This window comes from Lepidochelys kempii, chromosome 1 (assembly GCF_965140265.1).
Source record: "Lepidochelys kempii isolate rLepKem1 chromosome 1, rLepKem1.hap2, whole genome shotgun sequence".
Lineage (NCBI taxonomy): Eukaryota > Metazoa > Chordata > Testudines > Cheloniidae > Lepidochelys > Lepidochelys kempii.
Genome location: NC_133256.1, coordinates 112,214,430 through 112,227,123, shown reverse-complemented (window position 1 = coordinate 112,227,123; position 12,694 = coordinate 112,214,430). Strand labels below are relative to the sequence as shown.

General features: G+C 42.2%; 1 protein-coding gene across 1 annotated transcript in view; it reads left to right on the top strand.

Moving 5' to 3' along the window:
• The window catches only part of CCDC138 (coiled-coil domain containing 138), a 74,276-nt gene that overhangs the window by 27,067 nt on the left and 34,515 nt on the right, over window positions 1-12,694 (top strand). The window contains 2 exon segments of the mRNA XM_073350871.1: window positions 2,905-3,021; window positions 5,005-5,197. Coding sequence (XP_073206972.1) covers window positions 2,905-3,021; window positions 5,005-5,197 — 310 coding nt within the window.

Below are 12,694 nucleotides of genomic sequence, written 5' to 3'. Positions count from 1 at the left end.
GTCCTGAACTCATTACAATGGTGGACAAGGCCACAAAATGTCTATATGAGTATCCCTTTCCAATAGGAATCCCCAACAACAGTGATCACTACAGATGCCTCACTGATAGGTTGGGGTGCTCACATGGGTTAACACATGATATAGGGCAAAGGGTCTCCAAGAGAGACTCAATTTCACATCAATTTGCTAGAGCTGCAGACATTTCCTACCTCATATATGGAAGAAATCCATTCGAATTATGACCAACCGTATCGCCTGCATGTTCTGCATCAACAGGCAAGGAGGAGCTCGCTCACATTCTTTATGCAGAGAAGCCATGAGACTTTGGAATTGGTGCATACAACACAACATACACATCACAGTGTGTTACCTGCCAGGCTGTCAGAATGCAACAGACACATTCAGCAGGTACTTCTCCCAGGATCACGAAAGGGAGATGAATGGAGAGGTCCTGAGTTCAATTTTCAAAGGATGGGGCATTCCCACTATCGATCTGTTTGCGTCCCTGATGAATCGCAAATGCATGATGTTCTGCCACACCCTAAATTCTTACCAAAAGTAACCTCAGCATTTAACATGAACCAATCTCTTCACCCACCGACATTGTACCCTAAGCCTCATGGTACTCCAACAGAAGCCGCCCTACACACTCTAGACTTTAGAAGGGCGCTAGTGTTCTACCTTGAAAGAACCAAACCTTTTAGGAAATCTAGACTTTTCATCTCTACTACCGAGCTCTCGAAAGGAGATCCTATATCCATTCAGAGATTATCCAAATGGATTTCCACATGTACTCAAACATGCTACCATATCCGGAATATAGAACCACCGGAGCACGTTAGAGCACATTCTGCTAGGTCGATTTCAACCTCAGTAGCATTTCACAATAACATTCCAATACTAGAGATCTGTAAGGCGGCCACTTGGGCCTCCATCCACACATTCACAAAGCACTATGCAGTCACACAGGACTCCAGGGCTGACGCCATAGTGCCTCACAGTATTTACCTCAATGACTCAAACGAACCCAAAGTCCCCTCAGAGGGACACTGCTCTACAGTCACCTAAAGTGGAGCACCAAGAGAGACACTACTCGAAGAAAAAGGAAAGGTTATTCACCTTGTGCAGCAACTGGAGTTCTTCGAGATATGTGTCCCTGTGGGTGCTCCACTGCCTACCTTCCTCCCCTCTACTTTGGAGTTTGCAGTGAGGACTCTGCAGTAGAGAAGGAACTGGAGGGCTCGGGTAGTGCGCAGCACCAACAGCACCACGAGACACCTACTGCGCACGTGTGACCTGTGTGGACACTGCTACTATAAATCTCTGCTCAACGGCGCCGGGACACACCACCTACTAAAGTGGAGCACCCACAGGGGGACACATCTTGAAGAACTCCAGTTACTACACATCTTTCCTTTTCTCGCATCTGATGTCAGTGAGGTTTGTTAAAGGACTCACTTGTGTATACTTTCGTATCTGAGTCAGATCTAACGAGACCTCCCTTTGTGCCCAGGACATCTTGCTCATTATTCCACCTTTCTATGAAAGCCATATTTGTGGTGGCAGTTACATCTGCCACGAGAGTTTCTGATATAATAGGTGTTATTGGCATAATATCCATTTTCGCTAGTAATTCAATAGTAATTCACTATTTTAAACAAAGGTAAAATTGCTTTAGAAACACATTCAAAATTCATCTGAAAGTGATTACAGACATTTATCTGCACCAAACTATTCGTTTACCAGTATTTTTTCCAAAGCCTCAAGCCAACACATGGGAGAGACTGCACTACCTTGATGTGCATAGGGCCATACGTTGCTACGTCCATAAAACCAAGTAATTTAGGATCTTACCTAGACTCTTTGAGGCCTATGCAGAAAGAGTAAAAGGTCAAGCAGTCTTGGCTCAGCCAGTGTCATATTGGATATCTTCATGCATAGGATCCTGTTATGATTTGGCAAATGTAACTGCTGAGTCTATAAGGGACTTTCAACAACCTTTCTAAACATATTGACTGTGGACCTCTGTAAGGTGGCTACATCTTTACATACTTTCACTTTCACTACAGATACTTTCACCAGACTCTGCCATCACTCATGTGTGATGTGGACTTTGAAAAATCTGTACGTCATTCTCTGTTTGCATAGTTCTGAAGTCTCACCGTCTTCAGGGAAACTGCTTGTAAATCACCTACAGTGGAATGTATATGTGAACTATCACTTGAAGGAGAAAAAACGATTACTTTGTCTTCTGTAACTGTTCTTTGAAATGTGTTGTGCAGATATGCATTCCATGAGCTTTCCTTCTTTCCTTGTAATTTGGAAGTGTCATTGTTTTTCTGCTGCAAAGGAACTGAGAGGGAATCAGGGTGACTCTGCCTTTTATACACTCAGCTGCAGGTACAAAGACATCCAAGTACTGCTGGCAAAAGTCTTCGATTCAAGTGCATTGGGAGCACATGAACACCTACAGTGGAATGTGTATGTGCACAACGCATCTTAACATTTGCCATAGAGATCAGTAACCATTTTTTTCCTTTGGAGTCACAGTTAAAGTGTCAGTGCATTTTACAAAGAGAAATCAAACAAACTACACAGAGAATTCATAGGTCATAAATCCTAACCCTGTGTGAAATTTCACATGGATTGGGCAGATACTTTTTGAGAAAAACAGGAATTTATGCCCCATTTTGAGTCCATTTTAGAAGTCAGCCCTTTTACAAAATAATAATCATCTGTGTTACAAGCTAATACCTATAATTATGTAATTTTTATGTACTTGCGGTGAGTGCTAAACGTATTCAATGCACTGAAGTATTTGCATATGCAATCCATTATCTTCATGTTTTTTGTTTACTCAGTGACAGATGATGTATAAAACTATACCACTGTATATTTTTCCAGCTTTTACCTATCGTTGCTGAACAACTCCAGTGGATGCCATTTGTGAACCCTAAACTACATATGCCTGTAATTAAATTTATTTACTGGGCTATAAGGCAGCTGGACTGTGGGACACAGGTAAAACATATATTCTACTTTCAGATTAATTCTTTAATATTTCATGTTCAGAATGCTCATTCTCAGAAGATTCTCAGGTACTATGATGTAAGATAAATGGATGCTTTTTGATGTAGTAAGTATAGTTTTAAAAAAACCATCAGCCTTCACAACATTCAAATTCATATAATTTGCTGCAGATATAGGGCAAAGGGAAAAAATTAAGATAGTAATTTAAAACTGTTCAGTTTTATATTATAGATCCATGCTTTATCTGTCGGGGGACTTACGTAGCCGCCTTTGTAATAATATCTGAGAACCTCTCAAACCTTGAATTTATCTTTACAACATCCTTCTCAGCTAGAGAAGGAAATCCCCATTTTATAAATGTTAAACAAAAGATGCTCCTAAGTGAAACCTTGTATTGTTTAATCCTGAAGTAAATATTTCCATCCAGTGTGTAATGGAAGTTCTTACAGAACCATATTGTAGCAGCATAACTGGGGTCATATCTTAGGGTCCGATCCTGCAAAAATTTATGCACATTTCTAACTTGTATACTCTGAGTAGTCCCTTTGATTGCAAAGCTAGGCACATGTCTAAATCTTCGCAGGACAGGGGCCTTAGATTCTAATAAATGATGCGGAAGTTATAAAGCAGATTGTTTTTACATGAGCATCTATTTTTTTTTAAATTTGGATCACATTAAAGATGCATTACGCTAACAGTATGAAGAATATATTCTGCCACAGAGTTTTGCCTTTCCAATTCAGTGACATGAATTCCAATAATAAAATACTTTTTCCTTTGCTGGTGGACGCTTCTATAATATGTCAGTGTATTATGCATAAATTCTCCTTCTTTAATTTTACATAATTGTAATTACTTAATATATGTTTCTGTATTAAAGAAAATCAATATAGTGGGTCAGACCTAGAAAAAAAATGAATATGAACAGTTGTAAAGGCTACTGGGGTTTTAAGAGTGTCCTTTAGCAAAAGAGTAACATAGCATTATATATATGAGTGATCATTTCCTTAGTTTGGAGGCATTTTATTGCAACACTATACCATAGCTAAGTGGTTTAGTGTTTCCAATATCCATCCCACTTTTGGTTGGGATTTTCAAAGGCTTTTAAAAGAATTAGGTGTCCTACTGCTATTGAGTTTCAATGGGACTCGAGCATCTAATTGCCTTAGACAACTTTGAAAATCCCTTCCTTTAAGCTTAGCTTTAATTTTGAACATTTTCCATATAGGAATATATTTGATAGCTGTGGATGAAAACAGAATTTGCTTGTCACTTTTAAATGTCATTGTGCTGAAACATTGGGTATAGAATGTCATCCCACAGCCAATTTTTTTCTTAAAATTTGTTTTCATTTATAATTTTACTTTTCACCAATACATGATCTTAAACTACATCACTCCTTTTGCATTTATTACCTAATTTATTTCAAACTCTCACTGACTGGTTCGTTACAGAAAATTGACATGTGAATGTCTGAATCTTGAAACTGAGGTCACTGACAGTGTTCGTAAAGAAATTAATCTCATATTCAGTGCTTCCTTCTCTAGTAATTTTATGTTGTGACTCAATGTGGGAGACTAAGTGCAGGTTGGTAGTTTAGTAATTTAATTTTTTTTTTTAATTTAAATTGTATCCTTAAATTCTTTGTGGGTACATTGCAAATATTGTATTCTACTAGATTTAACAGAACAGTAACTGCTTTTAGGTTGCTATCCCATAGTATCTAGGCAAAACAGGATAATGTAAAGGCTGATTCTGTTATAGTCTGGGTTTACTAGATTTATTTGTGTCTCAATGTTATTTTACCACTGGCTAAGTTTAATTGTAATATTTTTAATTTACTACCACCAGTTTATATAACATGCCTCAGTAGAATGTACAGTTCTATAAATATAGTACTTTAAAATGGACTTTGATTTTAGTTGTGTGATTACATTTACTACTCTTATAAAATGGATACAATGTTTACAACAGCATTCAACTATGACATCAACTATGAGGAGGCTCGGTGAAGACATATTCAAAGGCATAGTAACTAAGGGAAACCAACATGGCTCTTCTGAGCAGTCTGCTGAAAGTAAACCAAAGACAGCAGCTTTCTTTAAGAGTTCCATTTTACCTTTGAGATTTGTATCAACTTTAATTGTACTCAAAACAGTAACACAAGGTAAGTTCTTAAATGTTTTTATTGCATTTAGTAAACAGCCATTGTCTGGGCAAAAATCAAATACACAAAGTCCATCAAATGGATTGTATTATATCTGTGTCTGAAGTACTTTGTAGTTGTAAAGTGAGGAATATGTTCTTGAAGTTTTACTTTATTAAGAAACAAAGTATGCTGCAGCAAACAGAAAGCTTTCTAAAGTTTTATAATTTGTATTATATTAAGATGTTCAATGTAGATTATGATATAATTTGACATTGTCAAGGTGGATCCACAGCAAAAAGGGAAGGGGAAAATAGACATGTTGGTGATCGTATATTTCACATGTTTAGCTATCTGAAAGGATAAAAATGATACAGGAATAAATGAAGTTTTATTCAAAGTCCAACAATTGAATTTTGTTTTTTGAGTGATGTTATGGTTGCCTAGGTGTTTCAGATAGCTGGGGTTTTTTTATAGCTGAAATAAATAAGCAGCAGTTTTTGCACTGCTTTTTAAGAAGACCGCATGTTTCATGTTCAGGCTAGCAGTGTTTAAACATCCTGTGGTAGTCATTTGCATGTCCTCTGAGTGCATGGTGAGCTGCATTGTCCTTGTTGCTGACCCATCTGTTAAGTAGGCATGGTAGTAATTTCGTAGGTTACTTCCCTAACTGGAGGACAAATGATAGTGAGATAGAATTGGGGCAGAAGATATGTTCTAAATTGGTTGGTCATTTTTAGCTGGGCTGAAATTCGGGCTGGTACACACCCATACGCAATGCAGCCCTTATCTTAGCTGTCTCCTATCTTGCTCTACCCCCATCCTCTGTCCACTGCTGCCAAAGGCCAGTCAGAACCATGCTGCCTGAGGCTGGGGCAGGTAAGCATCAGTTCTTCATGTGATCATCCACATATTCCACACTAAGTGACCTTGCATCACAACCCCGATCTGAGGGCATAAAGAGCATAGTGAATCCTTTCCAGTTTCTTGTCTCCCTGGTTGCAAGATGGAACCCTTGGCAATGTCTTCTTCTCTTGCACACTGTGAGAGTTAGCTTAGCTTAGTTTAGATTTTTTTAGTATTAGTGTTAGTGTCATTGTTTTCTTTTGTCTGTTGGCCTATTTAAAACAAGAATATATTGTATTTAGCATAGTCAGTCAGTTAGTTTCTGACAACCTAGCCATACACCGACATACAGGAGTACTAGGATCATGGCAGAAGTTAAATCACCAGGGTTTAAGACCAGTCTTTAATGTGACACTGCGATACCCATCAACGATGGTCACGCTCAGTGCTCGATATGTCTTGGGAAAGGACACGTTCTGGAATATAGTTCCTTGTGTTGCTCTTTCTCCAAGCACACTCAGAGAGAGCAAGGGAGGTGAGCCTGAAATTATTCCTGCTGGAGAAGTCGATGGAGGTCTCCTCAGACTCAAGGAGATCTTCAGAGAATCCTCAATGTCAGTGTCAGTCCATTTCTGAGTTCAATGAGCTGTCTCTCGATTTTGATCTCCTGGGTGGCTTCCTTGTAGAGGCCTCCTTCATCTGCTGGTACATTAGCGTTGACATCTTTCATGTGCAGTAAGGAGCACCTCTGCAAAGATGATCCTAGGTCAACTTTTCTGGAGCTTACCAAGAGGCAGAAAAGTCACTATGACTTAAAATGGCCTGTGTCAGTGAAGGGTCATAAGAGCAAGAAGGCCCATTCCAATACCAAGTTCTAAGGCAGGTCACATGATACCATCTAAATCTAAGGGCAGAGCTGCCTATGGTATCTAATATGGTACAGAGCACCTTGATATCCAGTGCCTCTGCACTAACTACATCCTCAGAAGTAGCAGTTTTCCACTTCTTTGTATTGACTAACTCTACGGTACCTGATGCATTGGGCCCGGCTACCTTAGCACCAAAACAACACATAGTACTAAGCATGGTACTCAGTGGGCCCAGTATCCGAGTCAACTCTCCTGGAGAAACTAAGGAAGGTCAGTACATAGCTCCCTGATGTACAGCCACCATGCTTGGCCAGAGAGGTATCTCCTATACCAACATAATCTATATAGAGTTTATACCTGATAGGACTGCCTTTCTCCTAGAAGAGGCAAACCATTTTTTTCTCTTCTACTGCTGAGCACAGTAGAGAATCATCATCCGCTTACCTTTTATCTGCCCCCAGGATAGCTCAGTGAGATCCTGAGACAGATTCCAGGGAAGAATTTCAAGGGAGCTAGGAAGAGGTCAGGATCTCACAGGGGTTACCCACTTAGGTATCCCCCTCTGCACTAATCCATATTAATACTGACCATACTGGATCACCCCCTTCAGATGTTCAACACTATTTCAGGAAACCTGCCTCCTCCACTGTGTCCACGGCTAGGTCTCCCTTTTGCAACTCTGTTGCTCCAACCACAGCTGCTGAAGAGACCAGAGGAGGAGAATGTAAAAACAAAAAAAACATTCTCTAGAGGAACAGCATCAAGTTTGGGCTGAAATTTCCTCCTCTTCCCCCCATGAGACGATGATCCCACCTACACTGGCCTCTGTAGATGTATTCAGGGTTCTCCAAGATTTAATAAAATGCATGACGATATTCCCCTTAAGGTTATGCTAGAGAAACAATACAAGTTGTTGGACATATTACGCTCTGCAACACCAGGGAGGTTAGCCATGGCAGTAATTGGTGTCCTGCTGGAGCCTGTCATTTCCATCTGTCGTTTGCCTGCTTCTGTCTTAGCCTGGTTCTGAGAAGAGACAGAAGACTTCAAGTCCCTGCAAAAGGATTGGAATTTTTTTACTCACATCCTGCACCTGGCTCTCTACTTGTGCAAGCTGTATACGGGAGAGGACAAAGCAGCAAAGTCCTCTGAAATCTGTCCTCACTGAAAAGGAACAAAAACATTTAATCTTTTTGGCTGGAAGGCCTACTCATTCACAAGTGCACATGAGGATAGCATATTACCGTGCGCTGCTCTCAAGGTATCAGAGTAACAGCCGAGTTAGTCTGTATTCGCAAAAAGAAAAGGAGTACTTGTGGCACCTTAGAGACTAACCAATTTATTTGAGCATAAGCTTTCGTGAGCTACAGCTCACTTCATCGGATGCATACTGTGGAAAGTGTAGAAGATCTTTTTATACACACAAAGCATGAAAAAATACCTCCCCCCACCCCATTCTCCTGCTGGTAATAGCTTATCTAAAGTGATCACTCTCCTTACAATGTGTATGATAATCAAGGTGGGCCATTTCCAGCACAAATCCAGGGTTTAACAAGAACGTCTGAGGAGGGAGAGGAGGGGGTAGGAAAAAACAAGGGGAAATAGGTTACCTTGCATAATGACTTAGCTACTCCCAGTCTCTATTCAAGCCTAAGTTAATTGTATCCAATTTGCAAATGAATTCCAATTCAGCAGTCTCTCGCTGGAGTCTGGATTTGAAGTTTTTTTGTTGTAATATCACAACTTTCATATATGTAATCACGTGACCAGAGAGATTGAAGTGTTCTCCGACTGGTTTATGAATGTTATAATTCTTGACATCTGATTTGTGTCCATTTATTCTTTTACGTAGAGACTGTCCAGTTTGACCAATGTACATGGCACAGGGGCATTGCTGGCACATGATGGCATATATCACATTGGTGGATGTGCAGGTGAACAAGCCTCTGATAGTGTGGCTGATGTTATTAGGCCCTGTGATGGTGTCCCCTGAATAGATATGAGGGCACAGTTGGCAACGGGCTTTGTTGCAAGGATAGGTTCCTGGGTTAGTGGTTCTGTTGTGTGATATGTGGTTGCTGGTGAGTATTTGCTTCAGGTTGGGGGGCTGTCTATAGGCAAGGACTAGCCTGTCTCCCAAGATTTGTGAGAGTGTTGGGTCATCCTTCAGGATAGGTTGTAGATCCTTAATAATGCGTTGGAGGGGTTTTAGTTGGGGGCTGAAGGTGACGGCTAGTGGCGTTCTGTTATTTTCTTTGTTAGGCCTGTCCTGTAGTAGGTGACTTCTGGGTACTCTTCTGGCTCTATCAATCTGTTTCTTCACTTCCGCAGGTGGGTATTGTAGTTGTAAGAATGCTTGATAGAGATCTTGTAGGTGTTTGTCTCTGTCTGAGGGGTTGGAGCAAATGCGGTTGTATCGCAGAGCATGGCTGTAGACAATGGATCGTGTGGTGTGGTCAGGGTGAAAGCTGGAGGCATGTAGGTAGGAATAGCGGTCCGTTGGTTTCCAGTATAGGGTGGTGTTTATGTGACCATTGTTTATTAGCACTGTAGTGTCCAGGAAGTGGATCTCTTGTGTGGACTGGACCAGGCTGAGGTTGATGGTGGGATGGAAATTGTTGAAATCATGGTGGAATTCCTTAAGGGCTTCTTTTCCATGGGTCCAGATGATGAAGATGTCATCAATATAGCACAAGTAGAGTAGGGGCGTTAGGGGACGAGAGCTGAGGAAGCGTTGTTCTAAGTCAGCCATAAAAATGTTGGCATACTGTGGCATACATACCCGCATGGCAGTGCCGCTGATTTGAAGGTATACATTGTCCCCAAATGTAAAATAGTTATGGGTAAGGACAAAGTCACAAAGTTCAGCCACCAGGTTAGCCGTGACATTATAGGGGATAGTGTTCTTGACGGCTTGTAGTCCATCTTTGTGTGGAATGTTGGTGTAGAGGGCTTGTACTTCCATAGTGGCCAGGATGGTGTTATCAGGAAGATCACCGATGGATTGTAGTTTCCTCAGGAAGTCAGTGGTGTCTCGAAGGTAGCTGGGAGTGCTGGTAGCGTAGGGCCTGAGGAGGGAGTCTACATAGCCAGACAGTCCTGCTGTCAGGGTGCCAATGCCTGAGATGATAGGGCGCCCAGGATTTCCAGGTTTATGGATCTTGGGTAGTAGATAGAATATCCCAGGTCGGGGTTCCAGGGGTGTGTCTGTGCGGATTTGATCTTGTGCTTTTTCAGGGAGTTTCCTGAGCAAATGCTGTAGTTTCTTTGGGTAACTCTCAGTGGGATCAGAGGGTAATGGCTTGTAGAAAGTGGTGTTGGAGAGCTGCCGAGCAGCCTCTTGTTCATATTCCGACCTATTCATGATGACAACAGCACCTCCTTTGTCAGCCTTTTTGATCATGATGTCAGAGTTGTTTCTGAGGCTGTGGATGGCATTGTGTTCTGCACGGCTGAGGTTATGGGGCAAGTGATTCTGTTTTTCCACAATTTCAGCCCATGCACGTCGGTGGAAGCACTCTATGTAGCAGTCCAGTCTGCTGTCTCGACCTTCAGGAGGAGTCCACCTAGAATCCTTCTTTTTGTAGTGTTGGTAGGGAGGTCTCTGTGGATTAGTATGTTGTTCAGAGGTATGTTGGAAATATTCCTTGAGTCGGAGACGTCGAAAATAGGATTCTAGGTCACCACAGAACTGTATCATGTTCGTGGGGGTCGAGGGGCAGAAGGAGAGGCCCCGAGATAGGACAGCTGCTTCTGCTGGGCTAAGAGTATAGTTGGATAGGTTAACAATATTGCTGGGTGGGTTGAGGGAACCATTGCTGTGGCCCCTTGTGGCATGTAGTAGTTTAGAAAGTTTAGTGTCCTTTTTCTTTTGTAGAGAAGCAAAGTGTAGGAGAGTGGGGTAGGGGGAGGTATTTTTTCATGCTTTGTGTGTATAAAATATCTTCTACACTTTCCACAGTATGCATCCAATGAAGTGAGCTGTAGCTCATGAAAGCTTATGCTCAAATAAATTGGTTAGTCTCTAAGGTGCCACAAGTACTCCTTTTCTTTTTGCTCTCAAGGTAGGATTTCTTAAAATAGGACAAAACTAATTTTGTTGACAGGAGCACCAAGCAGAGCTTAAATCTTATGTCAGAGGGCCAACTGACATCTTGGACAGCACTACAGACTGTTAAACATGTCTGATTGGTGCAAACAGTGGCCTCTGCACTACCCATGAGAATGTTGCCATGGCTTCCCAGTCATTCAGTATCTCTAGGAAGACAAGGTGACAATTTAGGACTCCCGTTTTCAGGGAATCAACTTCTTCAGTAGGCAGACTGATGAAGCCATCCATACTTTAAAAGATTCCAGAACTATCCTGTGCTGCTTGGGATTTTGTGTCCCAACTCATAAAGGTAAGCAGCCATGATACCAAACCTGTTTCAGGCAGCACTACTTGACACAAGCCTATGGTCATCCAGCAAGATCTTCTGAGCCACTGAAGAAGAGTCAGAGACTTCACCAGAGGTGACCCTCTTTTGACCTTGGCTGCCTATAGTAAGGGGTTTCAAATGGGCAGCAGGTTTGACACCAATGTCAGTAGTCCGCTTTGACTTCTACAGGATCTTTTGTGCTCTAGTCTTTCCCCCCCTGCCCCCAAACACCTTTGGCATTACCTCAGTCAGGAGGGGTCTTGAGATTGTGACCAATGGGTATCCCATTCACTTTCAGTCCCTATCAGGCGCTAGTTCCAGGCAGTCAAGACTGGCGGTTAAGACAGGTGGTCGAGGTTGGATGCCAGGTCAAGGGCAATGGTAAAACCGGGGTCTAGGGACAGGCTATGGATCAGAGTCCATAGACAAGCCAAATCATTATTGTAGTTGGAGTCCAGATGCAGCCCAAGGATTGAAGTCTGGTTGTGAGTCCAGGGGTCATGAGGTGGATGTGGGGCTGGAGCAGGTTAGTAACAGAGCTGGAGTAAAGCCAGAGTAGGGCATGGACAAGGCTATGGCAAGGTTGGGACAGGAACTGGATCAAGGGCAGGCTGGAAGCTTAGGGAGTCTGCTATGCTGTGAGGCAGCAGGAGGTTTTGTGGCCAGGTCTGTGCAATAATACTACTAACTTGCAGCTCTGGTGGGGTCAGTGAAATACCTGTGCCTGGGGGTCATCTGACCCAAGCCCTGCTCAGGGATAGGCTACTGCAGCATGCTTGAGGACTGAGTCACTGCAGGCTCTGTTGGAGGAATGAGTCATTGCAGCTGAGTTGCTGCAGCATGCCTGGTTTGGTGTCAGGTTTGCCTTTCAGTCCTCTCTCCCATTTCCAATCCCTTTTCAGAGACCCTTCTCATGAGAGACAGCTGAAGCAGGAGGTGGAGTCCCTCTTACAACTTCTATTGCACCTACATGTGTCCTTGGAGTTCAGGCACCAGGGCTTTTGCTCCCACTTCTTAATCCCAAAGAAGAAAGGGGGCTGGAGACCCCTCCTTGATGTTTGATGTCTCAACACTTCCATCCATTGTTTTAAGTTCAGAATGATAACCCTAGATTCTTTAATCCCTTCATTAGATCCTGTGGACTGGTTTATGGCTGTTGACCCACAAGATGTCTATTTTCACATCTCCACTGGAAATACCTGAGATACCTGGTAGGAACGTCACACTACTGGTGCAGAGTCTCAGCTCTTTGGCTTTTGTACAGCTCCAGAGGTTTTCACCCAAGTAACTGTTGGTTGTGGAAACTCACCTAAAAACAAAAGGAATCCATGTATATTGTTACCTTTGATGTCTGGCTAATGTGAGGAAGATCACCACAACAGGTG